We start from the raw sequence: 22,963 nt of genomic DNA on the forward strand, positions 1-22,963 counted from the left end.
ACACACCTTTGATCCTCAGCCAGTGGTCTGACCATGAATGATGAACCAGACCACTCGTCTCAAAGTGAAAATCTGTTCAGATAAACAAAAAACATCTATATAAAAGAGAGAGAAATAATCCTCCCACTAATATGCAGAAAAATGTCTTAATATCTGCATGTCTTATATTCGACTAATGCTTCATAGAGATACATTTACTGTATATGTAGCCTACAAGCTCAAAAACGACTCAATATATATTAAATAAATAAAGTAGTGATACGGAAAAAATCCCATCTGTTGTTTAGGACTAAAACAGTATTTGATGTACTGGTGACTGCATGTACTGACAGAATAGATGTTCATCTTCTTCTGCTATAGGAATTGAAGATGTCTATACATGTGACAATGTTTTTATTTATTTATTTTGATTAGAATACTATACACACTATAGAAGATAAATATCCCCCTTTCCTGAGAGTTAAACCATTTGGATTAACTGAGGGATCAAGGCACATTTCACCTACCAACCGCATGATGGCAGCAGAGACCTGGCTGAATTTTGCAGTTATTTTATTCAGTAACTTAACCCATCTGGCACACTATCAATTTGACGTTTATTTTTGAGCGTGACCTGAAAAAAGTATCAATTACAATCATTAATTTAATGTCAGGCATTGCGTATTAGATTATGAACGGATATATATGTGTCCTAAATGTACTTAGGTGACTTCTATTATAACTGCTCATGTGTCCTGTGGTTACAGTAGCTGTACAGTGCTGCTCTGGTGTCAACATGCTTTTGAGTCCCGTGCTGTTTCATCCCCTGTCCTCACAAGTTGAGTAGAGGGCTCCCCCTAGTGATATTACATAACCACGCAATTACTGTTTGCTTCGTGCTTTAAAAAAATGGAAAGTGAATCCCAACGGCCGAAATTACCACAGAAGAACTTGACGCATTTATTGCCATCACTTTTTGCAACAAAGGCTTTATTTCTTTCTTTATTTCTTTCTTTTTAACAAATGTGTGTAATAAACGCTTTGATTTGCACAACTTGTATTGCATCAAATTTGTATTACTCATTTTCCTCCCCCTACCATGGACCATAGTAAATCATGGGTTGTTTTGGATTTCAAACTGGGTATTGTTGTAAATTCATTTTTAAAAGATGGACTTTGTCACTTATTATTTTATTTTAGTAATCAGGCATTACGGGAGATAATGTGGAACCAACATTTAAGCGTTTGAAACTAGTACATTTGATTTTTTAGGGTATATTATTTTTTCTATCAGCTGTTAACACGACTTCCATGTTAATCACCCACTACACACCACACCTCGGTGACTCGTGTACCAGTCGTTTTTATCACAATGTAGAACCATTTATGTCATCACGAATAATAACTATACAATTATGATAAGATCTGAAGATAGGAAATAGCCTCTCAAACCCGATTTAGTACTTCACCAAAGGAAGCTCCGCCAACTCAGCTGACGAGAAGTAATGAAACGAGCGCTCCCAACACACGCTCAGTTTGAACTGCGCAACAGTCTCTCTGCCTTCTCATTGGCCGGTTGGACACTGATACGCAGTGAGACAGTCGATAGCAGGTTGTGTGGGTGACAGCGGCTAGCATCACACTTCACCATCAAACAGCTAACGTTGGCCAAGTTAACAGGAAACGGCGGGTGAATTTATGTTACACACAGCTGCAGAGACCGCTGATTAAAAGGATAAACTAAACACTATTTCTTAGTACGGCGAGGATGTCTGTCCCGGCAGGAGAGGGATGAAGATGACACCAATGTTATGGCGAGTTGTGTCAGTGTGGCTATGTGTATCTGTGGTCTGTTGGTAAGTTAGTTTAATTCGTCTCGTTTAAACATAGTGCTGTTATTTCATTTGCGAACATTGACTGTGAATAATACCAGCTATGTGAGTAACGTTACTCATGGTTAAAATCACTTACTACGTATTAGCTAGCTAGCTAGCTAGCAGTAACACTGTGCTGTGCTGTGATGTGGCACCTGGCTGACATCTGACTTATTGTCAGTTAGCTTAAGTTACTCACCACTAGCTAGGTCTAACACTGCTGGGTTAGCTGATAAACAAGTTGTCCTCAAAATACCAGCTCACGCTATATAGTCTTCTACCTCATGGTATTTTACTGCCTAGTGATTTGGCCAAATTTGTTTAGTTAAAGTTTAATCAGTAATTTAACCAGGAATTTGCCGCCCCTGTATTAATTTCATTTGGGCAAGTGTAAGTGTAACCTTTAAGGAAGACAGCAGACTAAAACAACCAGGATTTCTCCTCCACACAAGTAAATCTACTGGGTCTATTGGACATCATTGATTCCTACGACCCACAGTGTCACAGAGCTAACGTTAGCCGACGTTAGACAGATCTGGTTCATCAGCGCTTGACAGGATTAAAGGCCTTTCAAGTCAGCTCTGTTGAAAGCTGGGGGTTGTTAGGTCTGTGTCAATCTGCCAGAACACAGTAAAGGCAGCAGAGAGTGAGATTATGAAGGATGATTATGGGCTCTAGCCGTGATGTTAGAGGACAGTCAGCAAACATAACACGCACTGACTACTGTACTTCAGATAGAGAGAGAGGGAGGGAGGGTGATATGATGTAATATGGTATTAAGATCTGTGTTGCTAATGTTGACCTGGCCTACTTTCATCAGCTTCAGCTGTCATTTTATAATGAAGCTCAGAGTGAAAGAATTTCTGTCCTTTTAATGTCTGTGCTGTTGTTTCAGTTCTTGTTAGGCAGTGAAAGTTTGTCAGCTAATACATGTTAAACAACTTTGTCTCAGCACTCCGACATGTCATAGCAGCACAGCTGTTATTAATAACAAAAATAGCAGTTGTAACAGCTCCATGGTCATGGTACTGTGCATGCTGGCTAACTGGAATGGCTTACTGTCTGGGATGCTTACTGGAGGAACTGAGCCATTGTTAATTTCATTAATTACAGTACACCTGTGCTTTTCTTGATTTTGTCATAGCTGACATACCGTGAAAATATATCTTTTTAATATATCTGTTTGTATTAGACCTTTGTATCAGACCCACTCATCAGCTGGACTGGTTTCATGGCTTTTTGTGATTTTTATGACTGTTCTTATTTGTATGATTTTACCATCAATGTGATGGTGATGCAGAATAAATATTCGACAAATCAAGGAACATTGCCTTAATTTGTCATATGTTTATTTTGCTGGACTAGCCAATAATAGACATTTCTGTCCCATCTATTTTAACCATCAGCACAAATACCCAGTCATAATATACTGTATATTCATATGTTGGTACAGAGGCATGGGAATCAATGGGTAACTCATTATGTTACAATACTGTGACAGTATTTTGCCCACAATTTAGAAATATCATAGCACAAGTGTTTCCACAACATCCAACATGCGGTGGCCTCGATATCAATGTGTTTCAAGAAACTGCATCATGATACAGTATGTCATAATATCAGTTATTTGTTTCGCCTCTAATTTCAATTCTATTTCTGTGAAATCATAATTACCATATGGGTGGAGCCATATCTTCCTGTACTAATCTGATTATTACTCACATTTCAAACTGGAGTAATAAATGATGGATCATGTCACGTGGCATTCATGTGACAGGAGCTGAAAGACTCACAGGTCACTTGCCAGACAGGTGTGTCTCGAGGACAATCTTGATGAGTGGACACCTGCATGTGAACTTTGCACTTGTGGGAGACATATATCTATTGCATTTAACTTGCGACAGTGAACAGTTCACTCCTCTGCAACCTGTAGGGTCTGTTATTATTTAAGCACTACATCCTATTCTTGCTAATTTTTAAATTTGATTATATTAGTTATTTTCTAAAGAAAATATTGGGCTCCTCAACACTCAGAGCAGTCATTTCATCACGAAAGATATGTGTAAGAAAACATTCTGCTCTTGTTATACAAACATTTCATGCATCTATGCTAAGTTCTAGCATTTCCTACCACTTTGTGCGTAAAGTCGCCTGCTTTAACTCTTAACCAGTTAGTTAATTATTTAGCAAGTCATTCCTTAACACCACACTTTCTCCTTTGGGAGTAACATTATAACTACTGGCTTTCAATTAGTGAACAAATGCTCTGTTGTGTTTGTGACTAGTCTAGCCTCTCAGGTCAGGTCAACAAAGCAGCTGAGCCAGCCAGCCCAGTGGCCATGTAAAGAACTTGACCTGGAATCCCAAATAAGATCCAGATAATTGCCTGGATTGTTGACAGGTTGCGGCCACTGTTGGAGAGACTGGAGCAGAAAGAAAGAAACGTGACATTATTGCAGTTATTTAAAGTCTTGTTACTGCTCATTATTATTGTTTTTCTGCCAGGAGCAGAGATAGTCACTATGACCCTGACCTCTCTCTCTGGCACACTTTCACCCACCAGAACTGTGGTTGAACATAAAAGAGCAGTGTTTCAAGATATCCACATACAGAAACTAAACACTTGCACTGCAGGTGCAAAATTGTAAATTTCCCCATTGTGGGACTAATAAAGGATTATCTTATCTCTTAATCACTGAAGGAACACAAGTGAATATTATTTGTTCTTTATTTTCACTTTCCTAAATAGTGTCTTTTTTCACTAAACTGGTGACATATAAAAATAGAGAATATTGAAATTTAAATAAACTTTAAAAAATCTTGCAGATTTCACATAGTTTTTTCAAGGCCCTACAGTCCGGTTGAGCAATAAGCATCTTGTTTGAGATGTGTGTTTATTTCCCTGACTCTGCATGCAGATAAGATAAACTGTCGACGTTGGGGTACAGGCCACCTGGACTTTTTCAGTTTTGTCACACTGTGGCACTGAGATGTAGCTTCCTCTGTCTGACTCACACATGTTTACCTTGCTTGAGGGCATGAGTTTATGAATACTGTATCCTCATAAGTGTCCCATATTCAGACTGAATGTTCTTATGGCACTGATTATTGTTCCCTTCATTACACAGGCACCTTAGTCGCCATGTTTGTTGCACAGAGTCGCACGAAGAGGCCCAGAGGCTCGTGTCCCCACAGGACATCAGTTCGGAGGAAGAGTCAGAGGAAAAGTCTCCTCATCACAAGGTAGCATCAGCTGTATAATACTACAACACAACTCACGTCATTGCCTAGAGGTTTCTCAGGTCACTGTTTGAGTTAACAAATTGTGTGTGTGTGTGCTTGTTTGTTATTTCCCAGGGTGAGGAGAGCTGGGTCTTACCTTCTCAGTCCTTGTCTCAAAATGAGCTGTTTTTGGGGGATAATCAACAGGAAGAACGGACAAGACAGGATGTGGATAAAAAGGAACAATATTCTGAGGTATAACTGTAGCATTTCTATAATTAAAATGTAGGCTTGGGACACTCAAATCCCACCTTAATACTACAAATGGATTCTGAGCAAGGGCACTTGCTTAATGCATGTAATAATTTCAAAGTCATGTGTATTGTACAAACTGATTTTACCATTTGGTTGCTTCCTGGGCTGCACAACAGTTTCAGACCTGAATTAGCAGTCAGACACTTCATTCCATCCAGTTCTTTTTATTGATTGTTCCTGGAACATTTGGAGCTTTAAGTGTTTGGTTGATCAGTGCAGCTCTGGCTAATGGGCTAACTGTTTCAACATTTCACTTTACAGCTCAAGTATTTTTCTTTTTTCCCATCAGGCCTTTGAAGTGGAAGAGCCCACTATAGAGACAGAAGTGGAGGTAGACAAGGAAATTTCGCAGTCTGAGCCAGAACCTGAGCCAAGCTCAGAAAATCAACGTCACGAAACTTCTGTCATTCAAGATCAGGATTCAGCTGCTCTCCCCATCTCTGGTTATGCTGCAGAGCTTAAAGACAATCCCAGCATCCTCAACCTTCAGGACAACATCCCAAATAGGTAAGCTATTATTATCTCTCCCTCTTAAAATGCTTCTCTTTTCAGGATGTTTCCCTGCAAATGAAAAGGCTATAAAAATATAACATTGTCTCTTAATTTTAGCCTTTCAGATGATGCGTCTGATGTAGCTGCACCTGAAGTCCTTGAATCTGACCTCCCTCCTACTGACTGTGAAGAAGAAGAAAACAACCCATATGATAATGAAAGGTGGGTACTGCTGATCTTGTGGTCTTGAAAAATATCTAAATAACATTTCTCTTGCATTCTTGTCAAGTTGACTTCAAGTCATAGATGTGAACTTGACCACTGCCAAGTGTGATTGAAGTACTATATAAAAAGATAAGTATAACTCTCACTCTTTGTAACAAGTCAACACCGTTTGTGTGTTTCCACAGCAGTCCTCCTATGGTTCTGGAGAACACTTCAAATGCTCACACTGCAGGTACAAAAACCCACACAGACCCTCCTCTGTCTACTCTAGCCGGTCACGGCACACAGCCTCTGGAGGTCAACACATCACACACGCTGAGAGCAGAGCAGGTGAGGAACTCAGATACAGTTTTGAACTATTTTCTTTTCTCTCCCTACCAGAGGAAGTGTCCCAGCTCTCACTCATCACTCTCATTATATTTGACAGGACCAGAGTCCCCCTGGTACTGCAGACACAGATTCCAGCACGAGCAGCAAAGACCCCGAGGACATCCCCACTTTTGACGAGTGGAAGCGGAAGATGATGGAGGTGGAGAAAGAGAAGAGTAAGATTATATGTTGATCCTGCTCAAGAACCAACATTGCGTTAAAACCAATTATGCATATACGCGTTAAACCAAGTAACAATTTCTGTTTCATTTCAAACTGCAGGAATGTGAGGACTGAATATTAAACTTTAACCACAATTCTTTGTGTTTTTTTTTTTCTCCATAGCTCAATCTACTCATACCTTGAACAATGGGGGTTCTCATACAGTGAAGAAGGTCCAGAAGAACTTCAATAACTACGCTTCAGTAGAATGTGGAGCCAAGATCCTTGGTGCTAACCCAGAAGCTAAGGTAGTATACATATAATAACTATATACTACTGAGGAATTTGCTTGTTTTGTTGGATGTTGACTTAATGACGAATACAAACTGATACTGATTTGTTTCATACAGAGCACTTCAGCCATATTGAAGGAGAACATGGACTTGTACATGCTAAACCCCTGTAGTAATAAAATCTGGTATGTAGTAAGTGTGCAACTCCTGCTTTCTATCCACAAGTGGAACCTGAGACCATTTCTTTTTATCTCCGTCTGAAGCCTTTTTTCTACATTTTGCTTTTCGTTGTCTCGCTCAGGTTCATCATTGAGCTCTGTGAGCCCATCCAGGTGAAGCAGTTGGATATTGCTAACTTTGAACTCTTTTCCTCTACTCCCAAAGACTTCCTGGTCTCCATCAGTGATAGGTATGCATTACTAGCTACTAAATGTGATACAGTATTGAAGTATTTCTGTTATATTTTCAGTGAAGCTGGATATCAAAACAAAAGTACAGTTAAAGTTGGTACCAAATTTAGATGATCAAAACCAGTGTTCTGACTGTGTTGTATAAACTTGCTCCTCCAGATACCCAACAAATAAATGGTTGAAGCTGGGAACTTTTCATGCCAGGGATGAACGCACAGTCCAGAGCTTCCCATTGGATGAGCATCTTTATGCTAAATATGTGAAGGTGAGCATAATATTTTTTTCTACTACCTCTGCATCTGTCTTTATTCTGTGTTACTGTAGTGTAAAGGAATCACTGTCATCTGTTTAATGCAGTAGAATAATTAACATGTACCTTAAGCGCGGCTGTTTCTGTACACTCTCTCTCTGTGTATCTTTGAATGGAAGTTTTGGCTGCTTTACCTTTATTTTGTTCCTTTATTCTTAAGTCATAAGTCATTCTTGACATCTGCATGTAATAGTTATGGCTGCTTAAAGTTAGTTATCTAGGTTAACTGAAAGCTAATTTCAGTTTTGTTAATATTAAACATTCTTCTCAATCAAAACACATACACATGTAAAAGATAAGTAGGCCAATTTGGATAGTGTTGTACATTGTACACTCCATTCTACAACGCACACTGTTTGTTCCTGTTCTGAATGCATGTATAAATCTCCTTAATTTCTTCTCTCCTTTTTCTGTTTTTCTTGCTTCAGATGTTCACCAAGTACATAAAGGTTAGCCTGCATTTCTTGTAGAGGTCTGTGGTTGAGTGAACTGAATAGTAAACATGGATGGAAATGTATTTTGTCCTCCTTTTGTCGAAGTGGTGTGGTCATCTTTAAACTGAATCAGATCTAACTTGCTATGCTACCTGCTAACCCATTATCACTTCAAGAAATACTCTTTGATTACATTCATACTGCTCTTAAAGAACACTTGATAACCCATGAACTGATACCTACCTGATATAATTCATAATCAAGCATATTTTGTCAGATGATCTAACTTATCATATGATAAGATGATGTTTCTCTCAGTTCCTCACACAGTAACTCACTGTCAATCACTGTTTCCTTTTAACCATTGTCCTGATTTTACAACAAAACAAAATCACAGCTCTACTGTTTGTTCTTAACACAACCACTGCTGAGAGTGTTGATTTGCGTGGGGTATAATACAGCACACACTTGTCAATCATAATAGCTGAATTATTTTTTGTGTATTTGTAGGTAGAGCTGGTCTCTCACTTTGGCTCTGAACATTTCTGTCCCCTCAGTCTCATAAGGTACGTAACACATAGGGCAATATATGGAGTTTTCATAACATATCCTTAAAACATTGAATAAAATACGACACAGCTTGTACTTTTGAAAGCTGGAAAAAAAGGAATTGGGAAGTTTAACTGTAAAGTAAAATGTAGCTGGTACAATGTTCTTATGGTTGTATTTTTGTTAGTGTGTGTGTGTGGTATGTCTTTGTGGTTTATTATGCATTCTTCTATTTTTAATCAACTGTAATTAAGTCATTTAACTTAATGTCTGTGTTTTCCAGATGATAGATTGCTGCATACTGTATGAGCTCTAAGTGGTGTCAAATGATATTATGTAATATTTGGCATGTGGTCAAGGGGATTCAGCTCTTACCTCATCAAGTTTGCGGTGGGAGAAAATGGAAGTAATGCATAATGCTACTGTGTTTCCACTTCCACAAAATGTAAAGATAAATCTGGCTGAAGGTCACACATGAGAGGTGACAGGTGTTGTTAAAACCAACACAAATATAACTGTTGACTTTAGTAGTTATTTAAGAAGTGGCAAACTGTTTATTGTCTGTTATATCTGGTACAAATTCAGAATCCTCATCAAGGGAAATCAAACACTACTTTGTTGCTTGTGTTAAAACTGTCTCATGTTGAGAAAAAGGACCACTGGTGTGTGCTGTATGCTTTTAGTATAGCTCTCTGTGTCATAGAGGCTATTGAAGGTTTGAGAATGGACTCCTTTTAAATTGCTGCATTAAGCAGATTAGGTTTTGCTGCTACATGAGCATGGTTATAGAATGATTTTGATGCACCTTTTATGTCAGGGTGTTTGGCACGAGCATGGTAGAGGAGTACGAGGAGATAGCTGATCCCGCAGAAAGACCAGATGATCAGGATGATGACTTGGGTAAGAACTGAGAGTGTCATATATTTGATAAAGTACATTCAAATTAAAGTGAAGCAACATGCATGACACTCATGTTAAATGCAGTTTGTATCACTTACCAGGATAATATGATAAATATTTCATTTGTGTGTATGGCCATCAGTTTTCATGTTTAGGTTACACAAATTAAAATGGTTTCACTGTCACATTTATTTGTGTTCTTTGACATGAGATGGATGTGTTTTAGTAATGGCACTGCTTCCTACAGATTATCCTCCTGGATATGCACCTGGTGAAGTCAAGTTATCCAAGAATCTGATTGGATCAGCAAAGGGTAAGTTTGGCTGCAAGGGATTTCGGCTGCATCTAGATGACCTGGGTAACTGTATTAACTTACTCTGTTTTTTGTTTGTTGTTTGTTTGTTTGTTTTTATTTTCTCTCCAGATGTCATTTTGAACATGGTCAGTAATATTGCTGTGAATGTTCTTGGTGGAGGCCCAGAGATGCAAGGTATGACCAACACAGATGTTTCTGCTCACTGGTAGCTCAAGCATTTTATTTTCTAAACTTTCTGCATTTTCAGTTCTTACTAATATGTAATAATTTGTGCTGTATGCCTTAATGTTTTATTTACATTTTGTAGGCAATATTTCATCCCATGAGGAGAACATGACTGAGCCATCAGCGCAGATTGAAACCACCACCCAGACTACCACTACAGATCTTGTGTGAGTACCTGTCAGCAGTTTTACAACATCACTCATAGTTCCTCTCAACAAATAACTAACTTTATTGTATTTCATGGTTAGAACCACTACATTTTTAAAATACTGACAGTTTATACTGTTTAAAGGGGGTGAAAGCGGTCAATATGACCTGGAATTATAAATGCTTTGTGGCCTATCTGAAGTCTGAACGGAAAACAACAAAACTGAGCACACCCCTGGGCAATGTCACTAAATGTTAAATGATTGAAAACTGTGTCGTCTTGCAGTTACTGTAGTATTTTTGTGTAAGTGTAGGGTATTTCATCTTATGTAGAATTAAAAACAAACTGGCTAGATAGACTACATTGAAAATACCAGTCCCGGAGTACAACGTCAGTGTCAGTTTACCTGTGATCACTGCAACATATTTGTTTACTCCCGTGATTTTAAATTAAGGCTAATTGCATGAATGAGGGTGTAAAATAACCTGTGAGCACAACAGCTTTCTCAGTTTTTGCCTGGGTTGTGTCTAATGGAACATGGCTTTGCATGGTAAAGAACTGCCTGAACAAGTAAGTTACCAGATTGTGACACAAAGATGGGAAAGGGTAAGGAGCATCAGTAGGCTAGTGAAAATCAACTAATGCACAATTGCAGCCATGGTGTGGAGGTACAGGAAGATCAATATTACCAATAACAGAAGGTGCAATGGCTGTAAACAGTTTACTATTTGTGCAGCCTTCCATTGAAAAACAGACGGGCAAGTGTTTCTTCCTCGGCACCAGAATATCTGTGGAAATTGGTGTTTCAGTGACCGATCAGGCAGTGTGAAGGACAGTGCATAAAGTCAACCTCTGTGGATCCAAGAAGAAAACCATTACTCTCAAAATAACACAAAACTGCAAAATGAAACTTTGCCAAAGAACATGAAAAGGAGCATTATGAATGCTGGCAGCACACTCTTTGGTCAGATGAAACCAAAACAGATTTGTTTGGATTAGTTGGGGTACAGTGAAAACTGGCCGAGTATATCCCCTGATTTGAATCCAATAGAACAACTTTGGAGTATTTTAAAGCAGAAGGTAGATCAACAAAACCCCTCTAGCGAAGAGCAGCTGAAAAGAATCATCTGTGAAGAATGGCAGAAAATCTCTCCACTGATTTTTGCAAGACTGGTATCATCCATGCCCAGGAGGATTGGATCTGTCCTCAAAAATAGGGCAGACATACAAAATATTTGAAAAAATAAACAAGTGAAATCTCACTAATGAAGGGTGGTACTGACTTTTGTTGCAGTTAGTTCTTTAATATGGATCTTTCATTCTTATTTGGTGAAAAACAAAATTGTGTTAAATGAACAGAATTAACATTTAAGTTATACTGACCAGGAGTGTGCTCATTTTTGATGTATACTGTATGTAAAATGTGTCTGAAAGTTTGTGGGTGTAGTGTAATGTCCTATATTAGCTGTTTTTATATGTGATGTATTGTTCTTCTGCCTTTCTAGTCCAGACAATGAAGAGGTGGAAATCCCACCAGACGGTGATATTCCTGCACCTGCAGTCCCCTCCTCAGAGACCCCTGTGTCAGAGACACCTGATACTGATACTAGCAAACAAGAGCTCCCCCCAGTGGAGGAAAAAATAATTATTCCTTTAGAGAAAGATGAGGAAGAACCTATCAGCTCTACAATCACCCTTTTGGAAAAAGAGGAGGAGCTGGATGAAGAAAAAGAGAAAAGGGATCATCATGAACAACAAGAAAATCGAAATGACTGTGCACTACTTCCTTCATTTTCTTCCTCATGCTCTTGCGCAGCTTCTCTCCAGGAATATATCCATCGCCAGTGTTCAGCCCTGTTGTCCAAAAAGAGGAAATGCCAAACAACGGACAGAAAGCAAATGATTCCTCCTATCCAAACACCCACTTGGCACCAACCTGTGTCCCCCTCCGCCTGCCCTGAACCTCAGCTGCACCACAGTGAGATACATCAGCTCCATGAAAAAGAACAAGCTTCTGTGCAGGAGCCAGAGAATGGAGCCAGCCCATCAGAAGCACCACAGCCTCCAGGGAACACAGTAGAATCTCAAAAAGAGTCTATGCCCAAACCTCCTGTGCTGGAGCCCAGTCAAACCTCGGGCCTCCCAAAACCCAGTGCCACCGATTCATCTGCTGCCAAACCTACTCCTATTGTGGAGATACCACAGCTGTCTTCTGAGGAGACCGCAAAGGAGCTAAGGCCAGAGAAGAGCCTGGACGTGCTGGCTATAGAGAAGCACACCGAGCCCTCAGAGTATCTCAGTAGCTCCAACTATGTGAAACCCAGCGTCAGTGCCACAGTGGACGATGCCTCAGTGGAACCAACTGAGGAGAAGCCTAACATTGATGTTTCTCAACTGGAAATAAATGCCCCTGTCCAAACCCCAGATAAGACAGATCAGTCTCAGGTTCTCCTTCCTACCACTTCTGTTCAGTTAGAACATCACCCTGACCCACCAGCTCTATCTGAAACTACCACTGCTTACACCGAGCTGTCCCACCCTCCTCCGGACACTGTCACAGAGCTTGAGCCCTCTGGTGGCCCCCCAGCCATCACAGAAACTAAAACAGAGGATCTCACCGAAGACATCTCCACATCATCAGGTGGCAACGGACAGCTGCCCCGCCCCTCTTCTCCAGCTCCTCCCTCACCTACCTCACCGTCCCTCTCAGACATTTATGCAGAGACACCCAATGGCACAGAGCAGAATGGCAACCCAGTGCACAGCTCCAGCCAGAAGGAGTCTGTGTTCATGAGACTCAACAACCGCATCAAGGCCCTGGAGATGAACATGTCACTCAGCGGACGCTACCTGGAGCAGCTTAGTCAGAGGTAAGGGGTGGGGACACGCACCAATGCTACTGGGGAAAAAAAAAAACAGAAAGAGATTGCTGTTCTTCATGTATGAACTGAGTTGAAGATGATTCTTCTCCTATTCTTTAATTCAAGGTATCGAAAGCAGATGGAGGAGATGCAGAAGGCTTTCAACAAAACCATCATTAAACTCCAGAACACCTCTAGAGTAGCAGAGGAGCAGGTGAGCTGTGGAAGGCTAACAATTGTTATATTTATTCAGAATGCACCTGAAATTCTAAATGAATGCAAAAGGGACTGGTGCATTTTGCCTCCATGTTTTCAAATGTATTTCTCCAAAAGCTTTCTGCTTTCAGGCACTAATCAATATTTGTATATTAGCAATGGATGAAATGTCTGTGTAATGTGAAAAGAGTTACTGATAGTGACAAACCCACAAAAAAATTGTCACCTGATTCTGTAACTGTTCTTTTTATCAGCATGCTTCCAGGAACAGCAAGCACCTGTTTTCAGTGGAAGGAAAGCTATGATAAACTCACTGTATGCTACCTTCCCAGCACCAAATGGCAGACAGACAAAGTTAGCAACTAGCTGCTGAACAAAGTGGGGCATTTAGCAGCTGAGGAGTGAGATAATTCCCCTATGAGTTTGTGGAGACAAAAGTAGAACAGAAAAGAGAGTGAATATTAGACTTAAAATCAGCAGGTGTCCAGATACATGACTGCAGATGAATGCCAGTGTTGCTCCATGTCTTCTAGATATGTAAATAAGAAACTGTTTGCTAACATATTCACCATGTTGACTGTATAAAATGTCGGTGTGGGGATTACAGCTTGTTTCAGCTGCCACCAAGCAGCCAAAAAACCTGTCAATACTCCTATAAATATTGTACCTTAGAATATTTTAATATCTCTACTTACTATTTTAATAATGCAAATCTGAATGTGTATGTACGTGTGTGTGGTTGCTTGATACGTTGTCCTCCTCTCCCATAGGACCTGCGTCAGACTGAGTCCATTCAGATGCTGCAGGGTCAGCTGGAGAATGTGACTCAGCTGGTTCTCAACCTGTCTGTCAGAGTCAGCCAGCTGCAGAATGAGGTAGATACAATGCTCTAGGCACAAAGCCTTCATCTGTAATCAGGAGTTTTTCAGCTTTCAGCTTTTTCAATTTTTCTGGGACCAAGTCATTAGGATGTACAAGTACTTTTGCCTACTAGGTCGTGACGCATAGTTTGAGAAACTTCTTTAAGGCTGTGGAATGCAGTGGCATTTCTCTGATTCAACTTGTGAATTACATGTCTGAATGTGTACTTTCCATTTTCTGTATGTTTCTGACTCTTATTTTGTCACATCAGATGTTGCTATTGTTTCAGTAAATGTATAGTCAACGGTCTGTCTTCCAGGTGTCTGACAGGCAGTACTACCTGCTGCTGTCTCTGGTGTTGTGTCTGTGTCTCGGCCTGTTGGTGTGTGCCAACCGCTGCCGCATCTCCACTATACCTCCAGTCACAGAACCAGAGCCACCCATACCCAAGAGCTACACCTACTGCTGTCCTGAGAGGTACAGTAACAACCGGACTGTTAGAATGTACAAATACTGCTGTTCTTACCAGAGTCAGTGGAGTAGAACATTAAATGTGGAAGGCTTTTCTTTTGAATACGATGATGGCAAAGAAAAAACTGTAGTTGCGAGATATGTTCAGATATGAATAAGCAGAGTGGCAGCTCCAGATGGGCCATTTCAGTTACAGTGGCTTTAATAGCTTCCACTCGTTAAGCAGGTTTATTGATACAATCACTCATCGAGAACATCGCAGCTGGAATCTTAAGTGATCACACCGCTGTGACTCGTGTATTAATAAAGGTGCTACATGCAGTCTTCCCCCTCAACCTTTACTGTTTCCTTAATAGGCAGTTCTCTTCCTGTGATGACATGGGCTTGAAGAGGAGCGCATCTTATCCACTCATACACTCTGAGTCATTCCAGTTAGCCACCACTGAAGGTACAGTTGTACTACTTGAGTGCTATCATGGTAATAATACTAACTGTCTTCAAGGTTATTTTTCACACATCTTGAATAATAGCTAATCAATAAAGAACTATTCCTTGGTCGAAATTAACCTTATTCTCTGGCTCATAGACCCAGAGATGCTGCATCCAGAGGAGACACAGAGTCTGTGTCCTGCTAACAGAAAGGTATGTTAAGATGAATATGGTGTAAAATATAGGTTTGAAATACTGGTTGTAAGTGATGAACAATTGTTAATGCTTTCTCCGTAATCTTTCCCCACGCAGAGGAGACGTCGTAAGATGAAACCCATTGAGAAAGTAGAGACTCTGAAACCCTCTTTTCATGCTGCTCCAGAACTGAGTAACGGAGCTGTTGTATGTAACGGTGTGCCTGTCATCACAAACCCTACTCCCCTTACAAAAAGGTTACTTCAACCTGCCTTTAGAGACTCACCATCAGAGGGCAGCTCAGAGGGATCTTCACATTCTGATGACCCCTCCTTCTGTGGCATCACCACAGCCTGCTCTCGAATCTGTGACGGCCTCCCTCCACCCAAGACACGGGCAGAGAAACGGGCATTAAGACGCCGGCGTCCCAAGCCCAGCTGTGCGGTGGTGGACTTGCTTCAAGCCCCAAAGAGGGACAAGAGTGAACCACTGCCCATCTCTACCATACAGGACATCATGAGCAGGAAAACAGAGCAAAGCTCTGGGACGTTTGGAGTAAATGTTGCCCTCTCAGGTCCTGTCTAACAGAAAAAAGAGACACATTTAAGAAGACTCCACTCCTTCTCACCCACTGCAAAAGAGGAAGGATGTTAATTTCTGTAGCCACAGGCAGCTTGAAGCTCTAACATGAAACAGTCCCTTCACTCTCACTGTTTAGTTTTGTTTTCTGTTCATGTTCTCTGTTCCGTTCTTGTCAAACCTTTTATATTTGTTATACTTCAAGTCAAAGAATTGTCTTCCCAGCTTAAAATTAAAGCTTTTCTCTTTGTTTGGAAATATTGACCCAACACTGAACAAAGAGGACTCGACAAGTTTTATTTTCTACATGCTGCGCACACCTGACCACACGTTCATCATCTCTTTTGTGAAGAAATTTCTATTCTAGAAAAGAGACGTAGATGTTTTAATCTGTTCTTTGATTTCATTGTAAATCTTAAGTAAATCTGTCGGGTACTTGCCTCAGATTTTAATTTTTAAGCAGAGGACTTTTATTTTTGTCAGTTTCACCTTGAGAATAAAAAGCAAAGAAACTGATGATCAGATAGCTCTGGAGTGTGCAGCACAGTGGTACTTGAAAGAAGACATTATCAAACTATTATCAGATTTCTAATGAAATTGAAAGCTACATAACTGACATGGTTGTAGTCATAGTCTGCTGTTATGGTTTTGTTAGTTACCATTCAAACAGAAAGAAAAGAAACACAGAATAGACTTCAAGGAAAACGTGAGTTTATTTTATTGGTGGTGTACACAGATACAAGTGCCTGAATATATCCACTCAACTTTCAGAGGGATACAATATACAACATAACATAACTAGCAGTGCAATGTAAGCCAACAGTGTGGAAAAAGCTGCAAAGTTGCATCAAAAATGGAAGTCAAGGGTGGAGTAATTCTGCTTCACCCCTCAACCGTCGACATGCCTCAGGTTTCTGTATTTCTCAGTCATCTGAAATTCGATTGGTTGGTGTGAGCGGTGACCCTGGAATTGCTCTCGTCTTTCCAGCAGCTTAATTCGCATTCCAAGTGATGCTGCAAGTGCTATCAAGAGAAAATTAAAATTAAGGACCTGGACGGACTTGAGCTTAGACCCTCTGAGAGCTGCGAGCATCCACTTCACTGAAGTACCTTGAGCAGGTCAATGAGCCCCTCCTCCTGGCCTCGGGAGACTTGTTCTGTAACTGACCCTGAGTAGTGAGCACTGGAGGAGAATAATGTTCCCCTCCCTGGGCTGATAACACAGGGTTATTGAAAGGTAACGGTAACAGCTTGTGATTGTTGCTGACTGCTGTTTGTATTGTTTATATATAGTTGAGCACCAGATTAGGTGGGTTTACGATAGCTTTAGTGTTGATCCCAGTCAAGTGTGCTGTTGCAAAAAGGACCAATAACATGGCAGAAATTCCTTATCAGGTCACATAATCTGATGGGTCACAGAATATGGTGCAACATCTTTAAGTGGCACTGACATTCACAAGCTTTCCTCTGATTGGCTGAGTGATTTTTGCACTGATTTTGGGGCAAATGGCCCATTTTGCAATTTTCCTCAACCTTTTAAAAAGGTTAATATGTTTTACAGCTGCAGCTGTACACAGAATTGAAATGGACAACACACACAGACACACACACACACACACACATGCAAGTCGGCATTTATTCATCAGACTGTAGGTTTGGTTAAAAAAAAAAAAAAAAAAAATACAGCAATTTCCCCCAGGTCTGCAGGTAGCAGGAAACTAAACTATAGTAACCTCTCTTATGTAAGTGTTTCACTGCTCCGTGCAGCAGGGGGCAGTGTAGTCCTTGTATAAACCTATAGTGATTTTTGATCTACCATCACCATCATTTTCCATGTGATGAGTCATTACTCAGGGTGGAAGTAAATTACTTGAAGGGCTAACGCTGCTTTCCACCATGCCAACTCATTTGCTTTTGTCTCAGTTTTTGCCACCACAGAGCCACTGAAGCTGCTGTCCTCCTTATCCTGTTTGTGTTCTGTTATTAAACACGCTTGTTAGACTGAAACTATGAATATTCTAGTTACATGTGCTGGCTGTTTTGTAGTGTACATTTGAAGTGTTTTTAATGGAAAACAGAGCACTGACTAAAAATGCTGTTTGAAGACAGGATCTTTTGATGTGCAGCCTCGACCAAAAGCATTTATCGTATGGTTTCAGCTGCATTTTTCAAGTCGAAAAAACTGGATTAATTCTATTTACTTTTACACGCACTGTCTCTTGCTGTGGTCAGGCACGGTCAGAGCGGTGGTGGATGTGAGAAATTAGGTTAAAACCTCTTTATTCATCTGACCCGGTTGGGTAGCAGGAGCCTTTCAGAGATAAGCGTGCCTGATGCTCTTTTTTTTTTCCTTCATTTTGTTAACAGAATTCCTAGGTTTCTCTTTGCCATGCCTCGTCCCAAAGATTATCTGTAAATGCAGGGCTGCAATCCTCTTTTCCCGAGCACTCTGTTTTTATCCGAGGTCTGTTATGGACTGAATATTCTCAGTATGCTGTTGTATATAAATGTTTTTATTTAGGTATACAGGTGTCTACTCTCTCTCGCTTTACTCCTTTCAAAAGTGGAAGGAATTAAGTCCACTCTCTTGGTAGAAATGACTCTCTAACACTTTAAATACTTATTAAAGGAGCAATTTTATACATAAAGGTCAGTTAACCTGTAATAAGAAGTACCACTTGACCTGAGAAAATAAAAATGCCATGTTCCCAGGGTCCTATGTTCTCTAGATTTATATGGCACATAATGGAAACAATGTTCCTATCTCCCCCATCTCCTCACAGCACATAATAGGATCCTGAAAAAACTGTTCCTCAGCTCCGTGTTCACTTAATATGAGGTGGGATATTTTTTGAACACATCAAAGAGATTTTCTGTTCCTCAGCGCTGCCGTATGACTCTCAGTATAATATGCCTGCACTTGAGGGAACTTATGAAACAGGTTAGAGCCCTTGTGCTTATATAGCTGTTTTGAAGCTTTACCAACACCACCAACAGTAGATCTGATTTTCATCATCCATCCACCCATTATTTTGATTGCTTATTGATAGCTGACACTGGGTGAGAGGTGGTGTACACCCTGGACAGATCACCAGTCCAGTGCAGGACAAACAACCATCCACACTCACATTCACACCTATGGGCAATTTAGAGTCACCAATCAACCTAACCAGCATGTCTTTTGATTGTGGGAAGAAGCTGTAGTACCCAGACAGAACCCACGCAGCGATTTTAATCATTTTTTATTAAATCTTTCTCACATGAAGTCAACAACTTTATTTAAGTACAACACAAACTCAGTAGCCCTTTAATCAGCACTAGTATAACTCTCTTTTGAAGTAATCCATTGAAACATTTGCAGTATGTTTCATGTGGTCTGAGCAGTAATTAATGTTGAAGTATAAAATGATGATGTTTTCCATGTTGTAAGACTGAACGGGTTACCATCAAGAGGACAAGGTTTACTCGCGCGTGTGTGTGTGTGTGTGTGTGTGTGTGGGTAAAGCTTTGCAAGTGCCAGTTCTCATCGGCCCTGAATACTCACCTGTCCTTTTAAAGGGCAAACACCCTAACCTTCACTTTCTCTTTCTATCTTTCCCACTACCTGGTTTCCACTTTAATTCACTTTTTCTCCACACTTAGTTATTGATTGACTTGCACGTTTAGCTATTTTTTTTCTCCCACTGCTCTCAGCCTCCTCTACCTCCTCCTTCCTATATTTTTCTCCTCTCTTTCTATCCCCATGCACACTTCTCTGTCTCTCTCTCTCCCAGTGTGTATGTGTGTGTGTGTGTGTCTGTGTGTGTGTGGGGTGGGGTGTGTGGGGTGGGGGTGGAGGGATCCCGTCAGTGTGAGCATATGCGATTGGAGGAGAATAATCCTCTGAGTGCTTTGCTTTCTTAGATTTTTTTTGTGAGAGGGGAGCAGGGGGGTTTCTTTGATGTTCTGCGGATACCATTTGAGGCTCCGGCATTAAATGCGGATTTACAATTTCTGTCATAGATTCTCCCATCCCCTCCCTCTGCTGTCTTCATGAGTGCTATTGCTCATTTCTCTCTTTTTCTTTAAATTGCACCACTCATATTTCTACGACCCAATTTCCGGCGCTTCCTCCCAGTTGTTGGACATCACAATAAACGCACTTGTAGTTGTGATTTACGAGCAGTTAAATCTTCTTCATGGTCAGGCTACAATGGCATTCTGACAGGGCAATTTAGCAGGGTGCTTAGCACGAGGCCGATAAGACGTTGGCAGCCACTTGAAATCAATTCGGCCATGCCTTACCCTCAGTAAGCCCACTGTCGCAGAAGTCCCATTCCCATGTGCTTGTGATTAAGCTTGGTGCGTAGGACTGAAGTAGCCATTCAAAAAGCTGCAGCAGACATGCCACATTTGATAAGCCTTTAGTTGGAGATGTGTGTATATGAATAATAGTCAGCTCCAGGGAAGCTTCTGCTTAATGTTTCATGGACTTACTTCTTCTGTGCTTCTCTGTCATCTGAGATTTGCTGCTGTCTGATGCGACACAGAGAAACATGAGGTGTTCCCTGTGATCGTGGCTCGTCTGACGCAGAAGCCTGAGGTGCATAAGGGGTAATAATGGATATACTTTCACATATACACTCATACATACCGCATTTGTGGGGCATGAAGAGCGGACGTTGACATACAATATTGAATCCGCATTCACTGGGTCACACTGTGTTCTCACGCGAAGCCCACACGGGTGAGACACAGCTGAGACACACACACACAGATGAGATGTGACATGTTGACTAAATACAGGATCGGATGCACACCATTCAGCCTAGAGTAAAGAATGATCATGCATGATGTGCACTTTCACAGAAGCATGTAGCCTAACCTTTCCCAGGCTGATGAATGAGTCACAATCCAGATGCCAAAGGTGACCTTACATGGTGTGTGCCTCTGACTGGAGTCAACTCCTCTTCAGCACAGTGTTTCCACACTCTTAAAAATCATATCTCTATCTGTTAAGTTCTCTTTCTGAATCTTTTTATAATGGTGATTTCTATAAAATAATTTGTCACATTTCTTAAAAGATAGAGCAGCATTGCACCTGTTGGAGTAGAAACAAATGATCTTGACACATCTTGACCATTTAACACACATCTGGTCTAGTCATTGAGTCTGAAATGGCTATGGTCTGAAACAGGCAGCATGAGGGCCACATATGGCTACAATGTCCAACCTACAACCGACCTGCGCCTGAAGAATGTTTATTATACTTTCATGTATCTTGAGAGGCTGCACTTTAGTCAGTGACAGGCACCTAGTGGTCTCTGTCATCTTTATATACAGTCACTGGCAGCAACAGTTGCCCACAGAATCACCTCTTTGTTAGAGATTTCGCCCATTAAAAGCACGTTTTCTTATGCTTTTAATGCTTTCGTGCCAGCTAGTAGAGAGCTTTTACACTGAAAAGTTCTGAGCTAAGTTCAAAACATTCTGTTGCTTGATTGGCAGACATGCGATATGTAGTGTGAAAAAAATAACACCAGTTCAGTAAATCGTTCAAACTTATATGTGACTGTGATCATGGTGCCACACGTGTGAATGATAAAAAAGCAAGTTCAGTTGCATTTTTACTCAATCAGTTTCTTAATTTAAACTTTGATTATGTTCGGCCTGCCATCTAAGAGGTTAGAAAATTATGACACATGGCCAAACTTACTTGCTGACCCCTGCAAGAACTGTCTATTAAAGCTACTGCATGTAAATGTTTGTATCGCTACATAGCTAAAGTTAGCAGTGACAGATATGTACTTAACACAATGTTCAGCCCCTTGATCATGCATTTACAAGACAAAAGGTTAGAATACGCTGGGCAACGCTACTTGTTCATCCTCTCATGTTGGACTGAAGACTGGACGCTACAGTGACCCACTATCACAAAGTGGTGTTACGAGACAGGACAAGACAGTGCCATTCGTTAGCATGCTATCTTTAGAAGAAGAAAAGAAGTGATAGAAATCATTTTTAATTTCATTTTTTGCTTGTTTTGTTTTGTTTTTTTGCATTTAGCAGTTGATTCAAAGTTGATTGAGAAAGATTTGAAACTTGTCAGTATTCTTCAGAGACTGGTTCATCTATAAATTATCCAGTGATGTGTTCTCAAATAGCTCATCTGTAGTTCAGCCATTTGATGATTCAATGATCAGTTTCTGAGACTGCATTGTTTCTGGGCAAACATCCTAATTCACCAACAATATAGGCAACGACTGCTTGGTCTCATGTGCCTCTGTAATGCGCTAATTAGTATTTAAATTAATATGACTCTCTTGTGTAACCGCCTTTGTAATTGTGAATTACAGTGCTTGGAACAAACAGTGCAAACTGATGTGATGTGACAGGGAAAAGCATTTTAAAAATGGCATGTATACTGTGTGTCAAGGCAGGAAAACTGCACTGACAGAAATTGTATGCTCTTATATAGATGGACCGTTATCACCGTGTTCCACTCAAGACTCATTCAGTATAAAAACCATATATTGAAAATGTGCTCCTACACAACAACCTTTGTGTTTGAGGAATGTCATTCAACAATCTTAGACCAATGTTTCACTCTACACACGTGACAGGCTGTGATTCAGAGGGGACCGATACCCACAACAATATGTTGAAGGTGTTAGATGAGAGGGACACTGTCTCCTGAAATCTTTGTTACACAGTACATTTCCTTACTTCCGTAGCTGTGCATAGAGGCAGTTTGAAGGCCACTGCACTGAACCTGACACTGCACCAACCTCGAGGGCGAGTGGTCCCCCTCTCGCTCTGACTGTCGCCATGGTTACACACAATGGGGGGGCGTGGGGTCTCGCAGATGAAGATGTGATGATTATGATGATGATGATGGTGTTGGTTGTCATAGTTTGTGCCCGGGGGTTCTGCCTTTCGCATCAGGCCCACCATCCTGTGCTCATGACCTCTGTCACCTCCCCTGGGGAGACACTTGCCAGGTGAGAAAAGCACGCAACAGGAATTAGAAGGACCAGGTCGACTGTATGTGCACTCCCTCGAGCAAGGTTGTGTTTGGCTGATATATCTGTCCTTTTTGCTCATTTTATAAATACAGGGCAGCTTATTTTCTTCCACCTAAACAAGGAA

General features: G+C 40.7%; 1 protein-coding gene across 3 annotated transcripts; it reads left to right on the forward strand.

Annotated features, from left to right (window-relative positions):
* Positions 1-1,553: 1,553 nt before the first annotated feature.
* LOC108883842 (SUN domain-containing ossification factor) lies at positions 1,554-16,275 on the forward strand. 3 transcript variants are annotated; one of them, XM_018677357.2, is made up of 24 exons: positions 1,554-1,835; positions 4,982-5,096; positions 5,211-5,330; positions 5,680-5,897; positions 6,000-6,104; positions 6,293-6,437; positions 6,535-6,652; positions 6,822-6,946; positions 7,049-7,116; positions 7,233-7,340; positions 7,501-7,606; positions 8,080-8,100; positions 8,596-8,651; positions 9,452-9,534; positions 9,782-9,847; positions 9,959-10,024; positions 10,158-10,242; positions 11,729-13,093; positions 13,211-13,298; positions 14,071-14,175; positions 14,481-14,638; positions 14,989-15,080; positions 15,219-15,274; positions 15,374-16,275. In XM_018677357.2, exons 1-24 carry the CDS (start codon positions 1,771-1,773, stop codon positions 15,839-15,841), a joined length of 4,002 nt encoding a protein of 1,333 aa, XP_018532873.1. In that variant the 5' UTR covers positions 1,554-1,770; the 3' UTR covers positions 15,842-16,275. The 3 variants fall into 3 exon arrangements, with proteins under 3 accessions (XP_018532873.1, XP_018532874.1, XP_018532875.1); XM_018677358.2 differs by having other exon boundaries at positions 6,296-6,437; XM_018677359.2 differs by lacking the exon at positions 8,080-8,100.
* The last annotated feature ends 6,688 nt before the right edge of the window (positions 16,276-22,963 follow it).

Source organism: Lates calcarifer, linkage group LG4 (assembly GCF_001640805.2).
Source record: "Lates calcarifer isolate ASB-BC8 linkage group LG4, TLL_Latcal_v3, whole genome shotgun sequence".
In the NCBI taxonomy this organism is placed as follows: domain Eukaryota; kingdom Metazoa; phylum Chordata; class Actinopteri; family Centropomidae; genus Lates; species Lates calcarifer.